The sequence below is a fragment of the Osmerus mordax genome, chromosome 28, assembly GCF_038355195.1.
Source record: "Osmerus mordax isolate fOsmMor3 chromosome 28, fOsmMor3.pri, whole genome shotgun sequence".
Lineage (NCBI taxonomy): Eukaryota > Metazoa > Chordata > Actinopteri > Osmeriformes > Osmeridae > Osmerus > Osmerus mordax.
This window is the reverse complement of record NC_090077.1, coordinates 3,090,064-3,108,577: the sequence shown is the minus strand read 5'-3', so window position 1 is coordinate 3,108,577 and position 18,514 is coordinate 3,090,064. Positions and strand designations below refer to the sequence as shown.

At 47.9% G+C, this 18,514-nt stretch overlaps 1 protein-coding gene across 1 annotated transcript; it reads left to right on the top strand.

The window, feature by feature from the left end:
* The first annotated feature begins 2 nt into the window (after nt 1–2).
* Nucleotides 3–18,464, top strand: LOC136938236 (sarcoplasmic/endoplasmic reticulum calcium ATPase 2-like). The gene is made up of 20 exons (XM_067231526.1): nt 3–135; nt 770–787; nt 867–949; nt 2,597–2,701; nt 3,903–4,041; nt 10,190–10,270; nt 10,362–10,447; nt 10,578–11,042; nt 12,349–12,437; nt 12,525–12,627; nt 12,708–12,839; nt 12,926–13,045; nt 13,147–13,365; nt 13,542–13,877; nt 13,968–14,188; nt 14,311–14,513; nt 14,650–14,735; nt 14,829–14,962; nt 15,112–15,229; nt 15,320–18,464. Exons 1-20 carry the CDS (start codon nt 18–20, stop codon nt 15,587–15,589), a joined length of 3,126 nt encoding a protein of 1,041 aa, XP_067087627.1. The 5' UTR covers nt 3–17; the 3' UTR covers nt 15,590–18,464.
* Nucleotides 18,465–18,514: the final 50 nt, after the last annotated feature.

The window sequence follows — 18,514 nt, the reverse complement described above, 5'->3', positions numbered from 1 at the left end:
AGTTGAACGTCACTACCATGGAGAACGCTCATGAAAAAAGTGTTGAAGAAGTTTATAGCTATTTCAATGTCAACGAGAGCACGGGGCTTGGCTTGGACCAAGTAAAACGACAAAGGGAGAAATGGGGCACAAACGGTAAGTAAACACAGTTCTAATAATTTGAGGCGTTATCACTGGCAAGTTCAGGCCTGTAATACATAAGGTCAATGTCAGCAGCATCACCCGGCTTGTTCATTCAAGGGAATTAGCTGACGTCATCACAGACGACCTCGTGCTTTCAAGTCGTTGCTACAAAGTATCAAAAAAACAATAAATATGCCTATTTTGGTTAAATCCTGTTTGATATTGTGTTTACGTTTAGGAGTAACAACACGTTGTACGCCTGAACATTGGTAGACTGTTTATCAGAAGGCCTGCGTGTAGGCTACTGTAACCTGTTAGCCTTACAGAAGTGAGCGCTGTAATGTTCAGGATTACACTTGAGCAATTCCACATTAAATGTAGGAAAAAACTTGTGCGTGTACCTGAATACTGAGCATCTGACAGTATTCAAGGTGACCTTTCTGGTCCCTGTTGATGTCAAAAGAAGCATACGTCAGTGTTTTATAAGAAACAGCGGTGTGTGGATTGGACACCATTACATTTACATTTAGTCATTTAGTTTACATTACTTTTGTGTCATAATGTCTAAGAGACATCTGTTTTATGTTTTCTCCTCAAATGTCCTTCTCTTCTTCCCCTGCATGTCCATCGGATTGGCCCTAAACAGAGTTACCTGCTGAGGAAGGTATGTCTGATTTGACTTGTCTTAATGGACACAAGAAGTTTGAATATGATGTATTTTACAATTCACTTATTTTCAACAGGAAAGTCCTTATGGGAACTTGTTGTTGAACAGTTTGAAGATTTACTTGTGCGAATTCTTCTGTTGGCGGCCTGTATATCTTTTGTAAGTATATTTATGAAAACTCATTGGGTTTTCAAATACTCTTTTAATGCCTTCCTGTTCTAGTATGAGCCTGGATGTTGATATTGTCAATTACAGAAAGGACAAGAGGGGAAAGGGAATGTTTATGTATGGCTCAGTGACATGGGAAGTGTGGACAGCAAGTGTTAATGTCTTCAGTTTGCATATCTCAGCTGAGGTTACGCTCACAGACCAGAGGACCAAACAGCTGAGAAAGCTAGCGACCTGTCTGAGGAATGGTGACAACAGCAGTTGCTTGTATTGAGTTACTATCACCATGTGTCAAGCAAGACATTCAGATCTTCCTGGATTGTTGCTGTGTAATGGCCTTCTCCTCTTCGTTCATGACTCTCCATATGTTTCGGAGACTTGACGTGACGTAACTGACTGTCCAACAGTATTCTGTTGTATTTAATGGCTATATCTGCTGTTATAGTAGTAGTTTCATGGCTAGAATGAGATGCTTTGTGTTTTGATGTGGATTCTACAAGTTGAGGAGGTACGTTGATCGTTTGTTGGGGCCCAGAAACTGGACTTGATAACCTCCAGAACCCTGGAAAATGTGTGTGTCTGTCTGGCCCTGATGCTGGAGAAGCTGGTATCTGCTGTGCAGTGCTCAGACGTCCGATACGGAGGTGTGAGAGGCTGCTGGCTGACAGAGGGAACAGGGCACCACTCGAGACCAAATTTGGGCTCGGACCTTCGGTGGGAGGGTACTGTCCAGACAGATGCACCTCCTCTCTTTAATGTCCCCCACCCGTTCCTGTAGTTCTACAAAAGCTATGTGACGTGGTGGCCTTACTGTTGGTGCCGGGATAGGCCTACAGGAAACGACACTCCACGATTTAAGTAGAGCAAAATGCACTGTATACAGGACGCTGTATAACTCTGTCTGGCCCTGACAAGGTGCAGTATTTAAAATGTGCTCTTATGTTGTACAGAGGGACATTATGCAAATGACTGAGCCTCACTCCAATAAAATGATTTGTATCTCCTGGGAGAGAGGGAGAGAGGGAACTGAGGTTAAGGATGGTGCTGATCCTTGAACTTCTACTGTACTCTCTTTATGCAATATATGTACGTCGTTTTGGATAAACACTTCTGTTAAATGAACAAAATGTCATGTAAATATATCACTGGTTTCAGTGGGGTGGTTTTGTTGTGTGGTTTGGGATTACAACCTTGGTGGTGGTGTGGTTGGTTTCAAATTTTCATGTGACATCCATATTAGACACGGGTGTCGGTCTCAGATTCTGGGAGTTCAATTAGTTAATAGCTTTGTTTGCTCATGGAAAGATAAGTAACATTTTACTGCTAACCATATGCTATTAATCAGACTAATTTGGGTCGAGCTTCATGTTACACTCCTATTTGAACACCATAGCTCTGTCCATTGGTAGGATTAGTCAGAATGTTGATGTTGTGGCTTGAGCTAAGAGCTATTTCCCCTGTCAGCAAGAACGATTTACAAACGTAAATGTTTTTTGTTTTTTATTATTTTATGTCCAGTGTACAATCTCAACAATGGCTGATATGTTTGTCTGTGTTTCCCTTCAGGTCTTGGCCTGGTTTTATGTCCAGTGTACAATCTCAACAATGGCTGATATGTTTGTCTGTGTTTCTCTTCAGGTCTTGGCCTGGTTTGAGGATGGGGAAGAAACAATCACAGCTTTTGTGGAGCCTTTCGTGATCTTACTCATTCTCATAGCCAACGCCATCGTAGGTGTTTGGCAGGTGAGCAACCTCAGGATCCATCACATGACATGACATTGTTTAGACCAGTGGTTCTCAACCCTGGTCCTCAAGTACCTCCTGTCTTCCATGTTTTAGATGTTTCCCTGCTCCAACACACCTGATTCAAATGAATGGGTTGTTATCTAGGTATGCAGAAGCCTGTTATAATGACCATTCATTTGAATCAGGTGTAGACCAGTGTTTTTATATTCTTCTCAATATAACTGGCTTTTAACAGAAAGTACATGAAAAAACTGCAAACAGGGCTAGAAACTAGGTCACTGACTACATTTGAAAACTTTGTGTTGCTATGACACCCAAGTTCAACTGAAAGGAGTGACAAGGCTTCCTGCTGGTAGACCGTCTTTTGTGTGTCTCATTAATTAAGGCAAAGTTCAATAAATAAAATTTAAAGTGGTTTCTGACGTTAGCTGTGTATATCAAGACTGACTTTCATGTATTCTTCATGAGTTTATCCAGGACTAAGCCTTCATTTCCTCACTGGTACCATTTAAACATTCCAGAAAGGGAATCACTGTGTCTTCACTCAACAAGAAATCATTGTTTTACATGAGACTTTATGGCCGCAGGCAAGTCTTAAACATTCTTAGCCCTGATCCTGTTCATGGACAGGTCAGGGATTGTTAGTCAGTAGTAACTGTTACATTGTTGGTGTCATTAATAGCTTTCTGGATATCATTTTCATTTTTAGTTTCTTGTCATTTAACTTGTGATGATGCTCCTAGTGTAAACTCATTTGACTTTAACTGGCATGTTATTACTCCTAGAACCAACATTATGGCAAATAAGAGTGTGGGGGTAGACTCTGACCTGTTTGTCCCAGTTGCCTCGAATGATCAGCCTAACAGGAAATCGTGACGCTTGCTGTTCCTACTATGATTGGCTCCCAGTAATGGAGAAGTGAGCCAAGAATGGACTTTAGAGTCAAACGTTCTACTCCATAGTGACTGAATAAACAAACGTGATGTTGGCACAGTCTCTGTGAACTTTTTTTTCATGGGTGTTATAAATCACTATTGGCACAGGGTTAATTGTTTTATGAAGCAGAAATGACCTAAGTGCAAATATATGAACTGTTTTGAAATGTATAAAGGCCATTTTCAAACTAGCAACAGTGTTCATAATAAAAATGTAAATTTATGTATTTTCATACTAATGATATAATCCTTTTTGTCCCTAGGAGCGTAATGCGGAGGATGCCATCGAGGCACTTAAAGAGTATGAGCCTGAGATGGGGAAGGTGTACCGCCAGGACAGGAAGACTGTCCAGAGGATCAAGGCCAAAGACATCGTGCCGGGAGACATCGTGGAGGTTGCTGGTAAGGTGGCGATATCGGCCCCACGTTGTGCAACGAAATGGATCACATACATCTGAATAATCTGGCTGGCTGTGTGAGGAATTGGAGCAGGTTTTAAGAAAGTATTAGCGAGTGTTTCCAAATATCGCATAAACCGCTCTACAATCAAAGCAAAATGGGGGAAACATTTTCTACTTGGATAATGTGCTCTGGTTCAGGTGAAAGCTATTCTCAACAGGGCATATGAATCCAGGTATCGTCAGCAGCGCAGCTCTATTTCGACTCCACTCTCCCCTGGTCCCACTGCAGGGGTGACTCACCCTACAGAAGTGGTGTATTTCGGGATGTTCCTATTAACCCGCCCGTCTCTGAGGGCGGTACACTGGTGGAGGAGGAGGGCCCCCTCGCGTCACGTGTATACACATCCTCCCGGACTCATCCCACGAGTCCTCACGCACAGCCTTGGATGAGGTGCTACCGTATCGTTCGTCCCTCCTAAAACACAGCCGCAGAACGACCCCGGGAGTGGATTCATCCAGAGATATATTAAAAGCAAAGTTCTGCTGCAGCTCAGGTGTGCTGGGATGGATCTTTTGAAGGGAATGTGCCCCTGGCAGCGCAGGACTGCTGGCTGCACCAGGGATGGATCCTGCTGAGAGGAATGCTGTAGCCCTTGAAGTGCTGGCATTATCATGAAACTAGATTTAACCCTAAGCCACTGAGGTGATGCAGTGGTTTTCAGCGCATAGTTGTGGCTTGTATTTTTAGCTCGGATTGCCTGTCTAGATTATGGAATGCCTTATTTATAGTAGGCAGTGACAGTAGTGGAGATGGCAGGTGTCTTTGGCCCTCCCCAGGGGTTGCAGCGGGTGACGCTGGATGGTGTTCAGTAGCACTCTGGAGTCACCTTGAGAAGGGCACAGGCAGCATCGAGTACACTGATCGGCTGGATCACGCTGATTGGCAGATTCTGTAGCACACGTTTGGCCAGGGTGGTTTGTTAATATACCTCCTGATTTGCTTATCTTTTCATCACTTATCATTTTAAGCAAAGCGGTTCTTTCGCGAAACCCGCAGTCATGATCTGCATGATTCCATTGTTATTAGTGGGTGTTTGTGTGTGTTGTATGACGGGTTACGAAACGTGGTCAAACCGCACACACCACCAATAGCAAAACACAGGGATGCGTAGCCCATGATGTCAGGTGGACAGAGTCACCCGGAGCGCTCCGACATACCTGCTAAATCCTCCAGAGCCCTTCCATATTGATTCCCGCGAGCGTCCTCGCTGAGTATCTTTGCCAGAGCCCCCCCCCCCCCCCCCCCGCTGGGCAAGAGGGGCCGATGACGCAGAAGGCCGTCTCTGCTGAGGCAGAGGACAGCTCTCTCGCTCGGTCGTGAGGAGAATACTAAAGGAGCCAGCCTGCCTGCTGCCGCCCTGCCTGTCAGGTTACCTCTGTGGGCTCTGACACTGCCTCCTGCTCCCAGGCCCAACACTCAGCCCTGCCTCCACTGCTTTTTAAAGCCTGGGGACGCAGACACGTTCCGGAGATGCTGACTGACTTCAGATTAGCTTCAGGTCCCGCGGCACCGTAACCTTTCGTTCAGAGCGTAACGCATTTCTCACCGCTTCTGTTGCATGGCCAGAGGCTATACTGCTCCTGTGTCGTTTATTCTCCCCCCCCCACCCACCGCTTCCCTCAACCCTGACTGCAGTGTAGAGGATGGAATGCTGTCTCTGCTGTTCTAACTAAGCTAATCTGCAGCCCAGTCAGACCTTTCTAGAACGTTCCTCCCTGTCGGTGGCTGCTCTAGGTTGTCGTCTGCGGCTCTGTGGTTCAGGCTGCTGCTGCTGGGGGAGCCTGTGGCCCCCATGGCAACGTGGGGCCGCTCTCCTCACTCTTAAATTCACCATGGGAATCTTCTGGGAAATTAAAGGATGCGCTTCTGTCCCTGAATAGTCGACGTCGGGACACCTAAAGCTGTTTAAGCTTTGCCTGCGGGAGCGCGTCATTTGTTAAATGGTGTGTGTCAAGGCTCTGATTGGTTTAGAGGGAGTATAGGGTGGAATATGGCCTTGTATGGGCCGGGAGGGGGGGAGGTGGGGGTGGGGGGGTTACTCCCCTGCGTAGCATGCGAGGTCGGGGAGTCTGATAGTGATAGGACAGAGAGTGGATCTATCAGCTGCTCCTATTGTTTGGAGAGTGCGATGACCTTGTAGGGAAGTGGTTGTGGACAATGATCCCCCCCCCCCCCCCCCCCCCCCCCCCACCATGCCCGGCACACAGAGACCCTGCCCATCAGCACCCTCCACGGCCTGGGATTCCAGACACCCGGGATGGCATGTGGCATTTTCTGGGGCCTGGCGAACGTCTGCTGTCACTGTGTGTGTGTGTGTGTGTGTGTGTGTGTGTGTGTGTGGGGGGGGTCTTTTGGTGAGTGTCGGATCCAGCCAGGTGTTGACCCTGCCCAGCTCCTCAACCAGATCATTGTGAGCTGTCTTTGCATGAGGGAAGAGAATTGTCTTGAGGGATGATGTAACTCTCTTCTTCATTTTCTGCAGCGTTCAATATCCCTAAAGGGGGCACGACTGTGTTAATGAGGGTGCAGTCATTCTCTGGCAGGTTGTTCTGCGTTACCGTCGCTTTCAGGGTAAAACTTTTTCATTGTGGCATTCTGCATTAACTGCTGGGAATCCGGGCTATGCTGCCCAGCTATAGAGGTTAGAAGGGCATGTGACCCTGTCCAGACTTGTTGAGCGGTGACACTAAGGAGAGAGGTGATGTTAGGACACGAGGGGAAACTGACAGAAACACAAGGACCCTTCTCCTGTCTCAAGTACAGGGCTGTATGTCTGTTACACTGCTGGCTGTAGCTCTGGATTGGCCCATGAATTCATACCCACACGTGACCAACTGTCATCAGCAAACAAGAGGACAGCCACCCTGCACACTCCGGATGGGATTAATAAAGTTTTATTTTACGTTTTTGGTTTGGTTCATATTTGAATGTTTATTAGTGGCATTTACGAGATGGAGCACATTGCAGGCCCCATGGTTTATGAGGATATAAATTGGAGGCATACCCATGTTTTGGTAATGCGTGTTACCAAATGTTTTTCTTGTTTGTTTCTTATTTATTTATTCTAAATCCGTGTTTATTTATTTTTAACAGACACCAGATGTTACTCTCCAGCTCACTGTGTCAGGAGAGTACAGTACATGGTGAGAATACTGAGGTCAGAGGTTACCTAGAGCAGCCATCTCTAAGCTGGTCCCTTGGAAGAACTCTTGACAGCATCTGTTCTAGATCTCCTAACAGCCAGGCCGGCTGTTCTTCATCTCAGCGTCATGTGACGCACCGTCCTGTTGCCATGGCAACGGATCCTGGCCCAGGACATGGTGTATGGGTCTGGTGTACAACACAGGCACCCCCCTCCCCCTCGCTGAGGTGGGAAGTGTTCGCAGTCTTTCTGCAATTTGGATGTGAAGATTAAATCCAGTCGTAGCTTCTCGACCTGGTTATGACACAGCCCTCAATTGTATAGATCTCACACCCTTGGACTTGGCCGCGGCTAATCTTGCTCATTTGAATGAAGCGCAGTTCCCTGTCTCTTTGTCAAAGTGCGTAAGGAGAGCAGCTGGCCAAGTGCTGTCGGAAAGTTCCTGGAGAGGGTTACCTGTCAGCCTAGCGTCTGAGCCAGAGCCCCCCTCAGGTCAGCAAGATTCCACCTCCTTTTGTTTCAGCTGTCATCAGCACATGCCCCCCTCAGAGCCTCGCCGCATGTCACTCACTTGTGTCTGCCAGCCGAAGCTGTCCGCCGTCGAAGTGGTGTTGATGGCCTGATCCAGAGGGGGCCCCAGAGGGGGGCCCCGGGAGTCAGGCTGGAGAGCCTGCGCCACTCGTTCCAGAAGCCACTGTCGCAGTTCAAGCCGTGGGTTCTCTCACTTGTTGGCAGGCGTGGTGGGGGGAGGGGGGGGGGGTGAAAAGGTGGCCGTGTTTGGGGAGCCTGTTGGACTGATACCAAGTAGGATGTTGACACAAAGGGACAGGTGATATACACAGACACTTCATTCAGGGCAGGCTCGCTGTCCCGCAGAAACAGCAACAAAGCCAGGCTGTCTAGGGTTCGCTTCACTCATCAGAAGAGCTCTGCCCATTAATCGACATCACTTGTCCAATATTTATTTGGCTCCAGACCCCCTTTGATTACAGAAGTCAATATTAAAAAATAAATGTCACGATGACTTGCCACAGGAAGTGTTACGCAACACCCAGGATGTGGCTGTTTAGCCACATGGCTTCAAGAAATATATATTTATAAATATAGATTTCTTAACACTCTGTTGCCATGTTCTCCTTAACGACGGTTCAATGTGACTCTGCATGTCTAAAAGTTGGCGCTGCGCTGCGCTGCGCTGGTCCTAAGTGTGTCTTGGTGTGGGGCCTAGCTAACACAAACCCTTTTCATAATGTCCTCTTGGAGGTCAGTTGTGAAGCTGAAGTTGAGTTTTCTTTAGACGGTTCTAGACGGTTGAAAGAAGCAATTTAGCTTCACATTGGTCTCCCGGGAGAAGCTGTCACTGGTCCTCTGTATTTGCTGAAACCCACTGTCAGTCCAAACCCCTGTGTCGGTACATTTCATATAATGTGACACGCTAGACACATTCACACCAGGACGTCCTATTAAAACAGGACGTCAGCACTTTATTTTCCATGCCAACCAAGTCTGGCGATCCGCTCGTTTGTGTTGAGGCTTAGGAGTCTGTACTTCAAATATTGAAAAAAGCCTCTGAACATTACATCATCGTTTTAACAGAGGCTTAAAAGATGCTCTTAGGTTGAAGTGTGTTTTATGCTCAGATGAATTGGTCACAGTACACAGAAGAGGTCGGTCTCACTCTCTGTCTGTCTCTGTCTGTCTGTCTCTGTTTCTCTCTCTCTGTTTCTCTCTCTTTCTGTCTGTCTGTCTCTCTCTCTGTCTCTCTGCCAGCCGCTGGCTGACTGGTATTACCTCCTGCCTCTTCCTGTGCTGTGGAGACGACTGGTAAACAGCTGCTATCGTGTATCCACATATAAACCTGATCAGAGCATCGGGGAACACATTGAAATAGTTTTCCTCTTTTGGGCTGCGTGCGTTTGTTGGGCTGATGCTATTTTCCTCTCTTCTCCCCTCCAGGGCAGTGAGGGGGCTCAGATTAGTACATGTCTGTTCAGTCCTGAAAAGGGAATCCTGATGTTGGAACAACCTTGATTTCGCTCTCACTTTCAATAATCATCTTCATTAACCTAGATTAGACATTTTTATTCCCAGAGCTGGTGTTTGATTGCTTGTAAAGTCCCCGGGATGTTGAAAACTACCCTCTCTACCTCTGGAAGTTCTTTTAATCTTGGTGTTTAATGTGTGGAATTATATTAGTTTTGGGATGAAAGTTAAGTTCTCATCGAATGTGCATGTCTGCTCATTTTGTCCTGTGTCGTGACAAAACTGTGTTTTCGCCATGAGATTGACTTGGACAGTCTCAGTCTTGTCAATGCAACACATCTCTTTCAGAGCTCTTTAGCGTGTGTTAACGTGCCACCTCCATTTAAAAGTGTTCATCGTGTTCGAGCTGCGATAACCGGTCCTCACAGTGAGCTGCTCCCCCACTCCAGCATTTATGTACTAATAGGAAGCTGAATCGGGTCATCGCAATTCAGATGTGGCCCAAATTGGCTTTTTCCTTTGAGACAGGCCTTTTATGGCTCACCAGTCCTCCATTTCCATCTCCAGCTCTGCCTCCCCTCCCCCCCCCCCCCCCTCCTCCTCCTCCTCCTGCAGCCTTGGGACCTCAGGACTAGTGGGGCTCTGCGTGGCACAGCAAGCAGCCCTGGTAGTAGCGAGAACATTTCAGTTTTACACTCATGCTCCCTGTTTGTGCAGTGAATGAATCAGAGAGCTCCTCTCTGGTCTCTCAAACCTGTGGACGTATTTCAAGTCGGACAGTTTTTACTGTCATCAACTCTAATTTCCGACAGTAAATAGTGACATGTATTTTAGAAGTGATATTGGTTGGTGCTATTGTTGCATATACATGAATATATTTTCCATGCACAGTGTGTATTGTATAATTTCTTTTGTGTTTTTTTACAAATACTCATTGTGTGCTTGTCCTCCTACCTTCCCCAGTTGGAGACAAGGTTCCTGCAGACATCCGTCTCTCTTCAATCAAGTCTACAACCCTGAGGGTGGACCAGTCCATCCTGACCGGTAACCCCCCTACTCTGTTACGTGGAATGTTGATGATTTACATCACTTCACCTTAACTCATTTGACCTGTTGCTCCCTATTGTGATTGCAGGCGAGTCTGTCTCTGTGATCAAGCACACTGACCCCGTTCCTGACCCCCGCGCTGTCAACCAAGACAAGAAGAACATGCTGTTCTCTGTACGCACCTCCTCCTCTCACTTCAGCACTTGCTACTTGATTACACCAACTTTTGTACACTTGACACCGTAAAATAAGGCGTGGCCTTATGAATCATTTGACACATTCTTTCATGTCCGCGTCACCCTAGGGGACCAACATCGCCGCCGGAAAGGCTATCGGCGTGGTGGTGGCCACCGGCGTCAACACGGAGATTGGTAAGATCCGCGACGAGATGGCGGCCACGGAGCAGGAGAAGACTCCACTGCAGGCCAAGCTGGACGAGTTCGGGGAGCAGCTGTCCAAGGTCATCTCCCTGATCTGCGTGGCCGTGTGGATCATCAACATCGGCCACTTCAACGACCCCGTCCACGGGGGCTCCTGGGTGCGCGGCGCCGTCTACTACTTCAAGATCGCCGTGGCGCTGGCCGTGGCCGCCATCCCCGAGGGCCTGCCCGCCGTCATCACCACCTGCCTGGCCCTGGGCACGCGCCGTATGGCCAAGAAGAACGCCATCGTCAGGTCCCTGCCCTCCGTGGAGACCCTGGGCTGCACCTCGGTCATCTGCTCCGACAAGACGGGCACCCTCACCACCAACCAGATGTCTGTGTGCAGGGTGGGTGGACACACACACACACACACACACTGGGTCTGCTCTTGGTGTCTCCCAGAGCTGTGTTGCCCTCCCTCGCTTTCAGCTCCAATAGTTCTTGTGAAGGAGAAAGATGGCGAGATCCTTCGACACACAGCGAGCACACCGCCGCTGTAATCTTCCTCTACAGTTGGCTGCTTGATGACTTGCAGTGCTGTTGCGTACTTGAACTTGCGTCACAGTTTTTCTAAGTATTCCAATCAGGTTCTTCCAGCCGCTCTCTGAGTGGCACCCCAGCACCAGTGAATGGAAACGTTCTTCATCAATTCAGCATGTTGACTCTGAGTCTGGTCTTTAAGACTGCTGAATCCGCTCTTTCTGAAATGGACCTGTCGCATTATTTAGCTGCTATTTAGCAGATATGTTTAATGTTTTAGATGAGGCCCTCTTCTGTCAGTGACCAGTCGTTTCTCAGAATTCACTTCTTCCCCTGGCTTTCTGGCTTGGTTCCATTTCCGCCCATAGATCCACCCTTTGCCTCATTGTGTCACACTGAAATGTCTGTCATTTAATCAGTAGAGGCCAAAAGGAACTTAAACTGTTGGAATGTGTATGGCCATTGTTTGCAGGAAGTGATAACTTCACACAAGTTGATATCTACGCCTTGCCATATAATAATCCTCCTTGGACTTTGACTAATTTGTGAGTAGCACCCCCAACGGACATAAGCCTGTTTGACATCGAGCCAAAAAGAGGCTGCTCTAAAAATAACCCAAATGGAATGCATGTTTCTCGATATGCAGCTGACGTCAGCAACACTCTCTTTCAGAAGCGTGGCCTCAAGCTGAAGGAGGACTTGAGTGATTAGCATCTCTCTCCCTCCCTAGTGTCTCTGCCTGCGACGTCTCTGCTGGCTCTCTCTCGTGCGACAGTGTTTGTGTGAGCCCTGCCCACCGTGAGGACCGACACTTCCTGTGGGGAAAGACCCACGCCTCGTGGCCGCCTCCTCTAGGCGGCCCTGCTCTGTGTTCTGGCTCCCTGTCAGCCTCCTCTGTTGAGGAATGGGAGGAGGATAAACTAACTTCTCAGGGCATGCCTCCTGCCCCAGTCCTCTAACACACAAAGCGAGGACACGTTAAGACACTCGGTTGACACTGTCTGCTTTCCTCACCGGTGTGTAGGAGTTTTATATCAGGTCTTTTTTGTTTTGTTTTTTTGCCCTTCCTGTGGTGTCTACTGCCATCTACTGTAGTTGGAAGGAAGTGATCATTGTGGATGTGTGTCTGTCCTTTTTGAGTGATATTAATGTGTCCTCTGTTTTGTTCAACAGATGTTCATTGTTGACAAAGTTGAAGCAGAAAGCTGCTCTCTGGGGGAGTTTACCATCACTGGCTCAACGTATGCCCCTGAAGGAGAAGTGTAAGTATTCCCCCCCCACACACTCGCACACACACACCCACACGTCTGAAACCCTCTCATGTCCCCTCCTTGTGTGTTTCTCTCCAGGTATCAGGATGGTAATCTCGTGAAGAGTTCTCAGTTTGATGGTCTGGTAGAGATCGCCACCATCTGTGCCCTGTGCAACGACTCCTCTCTGGACTTCAACGAGGTCAGACGCCCTGTCTGTTCGCTCTCTTGCTCGACTGGGACACGGTAACTGTTGGCTAATGTGTGCGTCTGTGTCACTAGGCCAAAGGGGTGTTTGAGAAGGTCGGAGAGGCCACGGAGACCGCCCTCACCTGCTTGGTGGAGAAGATGAACGCGTTTGACACTGAGGTCAAGCACCTCCCCAACATCGAGAGGGCCAACGCCTGCAACTCTGTAAGTTCCTTCACACCGAAGTCGAACGACGACGTCATTCTAAACGGCAGCTTTTCTGAGGCCTTCTTCTCTGGTCGTCCTCCCAGGTGATCAAGCAGCTGATGAAGAAGGAGTTCACCCTGGAGTTCTCCCGAGACAGGAAGTCCATGTCGGTGTACTGTACCCCCAACAAGGCCCGGTCTTCTATTGGCAAAATGTTTGTCAAGGTACCAGCTCCTCTTGTTCCGCCCACAGCCTAGCGTTTGGGATTCAGAGTTTGGGACTCTTTTTCCCCCCCATTAACCCTCGACACGTGCCCACCTCACAGGGTGCCCCAGAGGGAGTGATTGACCGGTGTACCCATGTCCGAGTGGGCAACAACAAGGTTCCCATGACCCCGGGGGTCAAGGACAAGATCCTGTCTGTGATCCGGGATTACGGGACTGGGCGTGACACCCTGCGCTGCCTGGCTCTGGCCACCAGGGACGCCCCCCCTAAGAAGGAAGACATGGTTCTCATCGATGCAGCCCGCTTCGCAGCCTATGAGGTGAGCACTAGACTACTCCCCTATGTCCTTGTAAACCAGGCGGTCTTTTAATGTGTCTTCGGATTAGTTTGCTTGCATAACGGAATAACCTTTAAAAAAAACCAGTTTTGACGGTTAAAGAGGTCATCCAGTTTTGGCGGTAAGTCCCCGATGCTGACCCTTTTCTCTGTGCCCAGTCGGACTTGACCTTCGTGGGCTGCGTGGGCATGCTGGACCCCCCCCGACAGGAGGTGGCGGCCTCCATCAAGCTGTGCCGCCTGGCCGGCATCCGTGTCATCATGATCACCGGGGACAACAAGGGCACGGCCGTGGCCATCTGCCGGCGCATCGGCATCCTGGGCGAGGACGACGACGTGGAGCGCATGGCCTTCACCGGCCGCGAGTTCGACGACCTCTCCCCCGCCGCGCAGCGCGACGCCGTCATCAACGCCCGCTGCTTCGCCCGCGTCGAGCCCTCCCACAAGTCCAAGATTGTCGAGTTCCTGCAGAGCATGGACGAGATCACGGCCATGGTGCGTGGAGACGCTCGTCTGGTCTGACCTCTGGGTTGTGTCTCTGTGTCGTTTTCCCATCTCTTATCTGAACTTCCTGGTCGTTCTCAGACTGGAGACGGAGTCAACGACGCCCCCGCCCTGAAGAAGGCGGAGATCGGCATTGCCATGGGCTCTGGCACTGCCGTGGCCAAGTCGGCCTCTGAGATGGTCCTGGCTGACGACAACTTCTCCTCCATCGTGGCGGCTGTAGAGGAGGGCAGGGCCATCTACAACAACATGAAGCAGTTCATCCGCTATCTTATCTCCTCCAACGTGGGCGAGGTGGTCTGGTGAGGCTCCACCGGACCGAACACCTGTCACATTTTAATCTTATTAAATGTGTTTGTTTTTTTTTACATTTCAACTGTAAATTTGAACCTGTTTTGTTCATGTTGTGTTTTTATGTGGGCAGTATCTTCCTGACTGCTGCTCTGGGATTCCCCGAGGCTCTGATCCCAGTCCAGCTGCTGTGGGTCAACCTGGTGACGGACGGCCTCCCCGCCACCGCCCTAGGCTTCAACCCCCCCGACCTGGACATCATGAACAAGCCCCCCCGCAACGCCAAGGAGCCCCTCATCTCCGGCTGGCTCTTCTTCAGATACCTGGCCATCGGATGTGTGTTACCACTGTTTTGTTTCCAGACCAAGTCTTCCATGTGCCTTGTTAAACGTTTTAATGGCTCATTGATCAAAACGATCCACTGCTCAGTGTGAAACACCCGTTCGACCCTGACCCCTGTCTCTGCCCTCAGGCTATGTCGGAGCCGGGACTGTGGGAGCCGCGGCATGGTGGTTCGTGGCTGCAGAAGACGGCCCCATGATCAGCCTGTACCAGCTGGTGAGACAGCCTGGATGACTGGACCTGTCGTTCGTTTCCATCCTGCCTGCCCTTCCCTGAACCCCCCCCTCCTGTGTGTGCCCCCCCCTCCAGAGCCACTTCCTGCAGTGCTCCCCTGACAACCCGGACTTCCAGGACCTGGAGTGCCAAGTGTTCGAGTCCCCGTACCCCATGACCATGGCCCTGTCGGTGCTCGTCACCATCGAGATGTGCAACGCTCTGAACAGGTGAGGGGCCCCCCTGCGGTAAGAGGAGCTTCCGTCCTTCACGGATGGGTTCGTGTTTCAGTTCCAGTGGAACAAAGTGAAAGTCGTTGGATTGTCGGGTCATATTGTAATGGCAAATGTCTCCTCCCTCCGCCCCCTCTGTGCCCCAGTCTGTCAGAGAACCAGTCCCTGCTGCGTATGCCCCCCTGGGACAACGTGTGGCTGCTGGGGGCCATCTGCCTCTCCATGTCCCTCCACTTCCTCATCCTCTATGTGGAGCCCCTGCCCGTGAGTCAGCTTAACGCCCAACCCCCAGAACACCATCTTCACGTCGCCCACCCCCCCCAATCTCACCATCTCCATCTTCCTCTCCTCCAGGTCATCTTCCAGATCACCCCTCTGAACCTCACGCAGTGGCTGATGGTGCTGAAGATCTCTCTGCCCGTCATCCTTTTGGATGAGCTGCTCAAGTTTGTGGCCAGGAACTACCTGGAACCTGGTAAACACCTGGAGAAGTCAGCCAGCAAGGGCTGCTCCCTGTCCGCATGCACAGAGGGGATCTCCTGGCCCTTTGTGGCCATCTTCCTCCCCCTGGTTCTGTGGCTGTACAGCATCGACACTAACGTGTCCGAGTTGTTCTGGTCCTGACTGACTCCAAGCACACTCCCCCTCCCCCCGGGCACCAGTGTGAGTGGAGATTAATACATCTAACAACCCCACATTAACCAGGAACAACAACAACTACTACTACTACAACGACAACCACAACCGCCTGGTCAAACAGTGAGAGCTCAGCATTTACACGTATGTCAAACACCCTTGGCTGATTTGGATCAAGGACATTTTCACCATTCCATTTTTTTATTTTTTTTATTCATCCTTTTTGTTGATGAACATACTTTTTAATGACCTTGAGTTATGTCATTTGTCTTTTTTCATATCAAGCCTTAGTTATGTGCCCCCGGTTTTTTGAACAGGCATAGAATTGTAGGAACTGTCAGATGATATGTACAGAGAATGAACACTATTTTATCAACTTTTTGTAATTTGGGGAGGGGATTTGTGGAGAGCAGGTAGGCTACAAGTGGCATGCACTGGACTCAAATGTATTACTCTTGTCTTCAGTGTGAACCTTTAATATATGGCCTTTGGATGAGAAAGGGGTGTAACTGTAATGACCATACAACATTTGCACTGACTCAGTGGTCTGTACTAAAAGTGCATGTGTTTTGTGATGGCATGGGGATTCTTCTTGGTTGATAGTTGTTCCTCCCCCTGTTATAAGCTCCATATCTGGTTTGCTTTTGGTTTCTGCGCTAGGCCGAGCACAGCTACCTCAATGCTGTTGATATGACCACATTACTTTTCATGTTTTCCACTAAGCCTTTTCACGTTCTAAGACATGTCATATTAAGTGTTGAGGTAAGCACCATTTTTGCTTTTGTTGAAGGAGAAGTAGGTTCTCATCTACCTTTTGTAAGGTTTTCTAAGTTGAAATTGAGGTTGACCTTTTTATGTTCCCTGAGGGAAGTAGGGAAAGAAACATGTAATTGTTACTTTAGTCTAATTCTACACCATTTTTGATAGACAAGCCTGTCGTTAAAACGTTTACTTGAACACAACACACTCTGTCATTATTCCAATATTAAAACGTTTACTTTTTTAGCTAGTCTTCATGTACATTACAAATAACAATGATTCTTATATAGATTATGTATATTGTGCACATACTGTACTTGAATATAAACACACAGAGACGCTGATAATAATAGTATCAGCTGAGCACAAGATTGAGGCTTTGATGGGATCATGATGTGGTCTAGACTTGCTGTTAGGATGTATGACCATGTTATAGGCCTAACTCGGACTGGCTGGTGGAAGAGTATGTAAATCTGTATATAGCACAGTAGTATCTATATGTATAGGGTTTCACGTTTTCCGAATGCTCCATACCGTCACACTAGTTGACTCGAGCCGTGTTTTTAGAAACACTGCAGTAGGTAGGTATACCTGGAAAGCATGCCCTCCAATGCCAGGCCAGTATGAGTTCCTCTAAACCTAACTGCTATTTCTTCCAATGCCTTCCGCCTGTTTATCAGAGTGAGTATCCCCCCTGCCCTGCATGCTCCCTGCCCACTAGCGTGTGTTCTCATCCCGGCAACATCAAACACACCCAAGCCTTGCGGTCGAGCAGGTCTATTCAAAGTCTGACTCTTTGATGGATAGATTTTGTTTTGCTTTTTTAAACGACATTTATATGTTGCCGCTTTCCTTGTTATGTTAAGATAGGGATATTGGCCGTTTTATAGATTGTGTGAACGACAATGATATGATAATGTAGAGAGTTTTAATTAGAAAAATGCCTTTTCACCAAGTGCCAGTCAACATATGTGAGCTGGTAAAAATATATTGAAGTGCTCTTTCATTGGTGGCAATATTATTGGGGGATGACAGAGTACAGGGTTACGGATATTACTGCAGCATAAGTGTTGCAATCGCAAGGCATGGCGTTTTCATGTGGAAATGCCTTTGTGCCTTCTCATTTCTCATTTCTGCTTGCATGTGGCATGGCTTTTGACATCTATGTAGGCAGACAGGAGGAAATGGAAAGCTTTTAAAATGTCTTTCATCATGCCTAGTGAATGAGCCATGACTTATAGCGCCTTTGCTTTGACCCATGCCTTAGGTAAGTCATCTGATTGGTCTCTTTCTCTTCTCTCTCTGCAGCTGGGGCTGTGTAAGCCCCGCCCACTCCTCTAAACCCCTTGCAGGAACTGTAAGGTTTTGTTTTAGTGTTGTGCATGTGTGTTTCGAGAAGCTCCACATCTTCCAAGACTTGCATGTCAAAATAAAAACTCAAATCAAGACATGATTCATACATTTAATATGTACATCAATTCTTTTTATTTTTTATTTTTTTTAGATTCTAAAATATATCTAATTTAAATGGAATGGGTTCTAATTAAAATGTTTTTGGACTCCAGTGAACTAATCCCATGTCCTCAGTCCCTCCATGGTCTTGCATGAAGAGCTTTAGTATAGCCGTCTGTCTAGAAAAGGTGACAGTTCTCGTGCAATCTCAGAAACCTAGACTTCATCGTTTAGTAATGTATAATATTCCATGGTGCATGTCATCTGAAGCAGCCATTTATTTTAACAGATTTGTGTAATAGTTCTGTATAGTATTGGTAAATTAAAATTTAAAGAATCTACAAATAGTGAAAATGTTAAATAAAGCTCAGAAAGCTGTGTCTTTTCCTAAGGAAATACTTTTTGAATTGAATGTGTAAAAAAATTACCAAACGAGACTTTTTGCTTTGCACTGTGATGTGCGACATGTTGTAAGCAGACTTTGTGGTGTCTGGTTAGGAGGTGCAGCGATAGTGATGCATACCCTGAGGAAATCAGACAGTCCTTCAATGGCATGGTTTTGCCAAACAACTGTACTGTAATTTCAGAGCTGACGATTGTATTACGTATCACAACTTGTGGTTTCAGGTAAATAAAGCGATTATACATTAAATGTCCTGTTTTTCTGATGAGGTTGTGTAACTGTATATGTGCCTGAAGATT

Bases quoted from the DNA above. Each gene is read 5' to 3' on its own strand.
- LOC136938236 (XM_067231526.1), top strand. From the start codon at position 18: ATGGAGAACGCTCATGAAAAAAGTGTTGAAGAAGTTTATAGCTATTTC. The intron at 12,438-12,524 runs GTAAGTATTCCC...GTTTCTCTCCAG, and splicing joins TATGCCCCTGAAGGAGAAGT to GTATCAGGATGGTAATCTCG. The intron at 14,963-15,111 runs GTGAGGGGCCCC...TCTGTGCCCCAG, and splicing joins ATGTGCAACGCTCTGAACAG to TCTGTCAGAGAACCAGTCCC.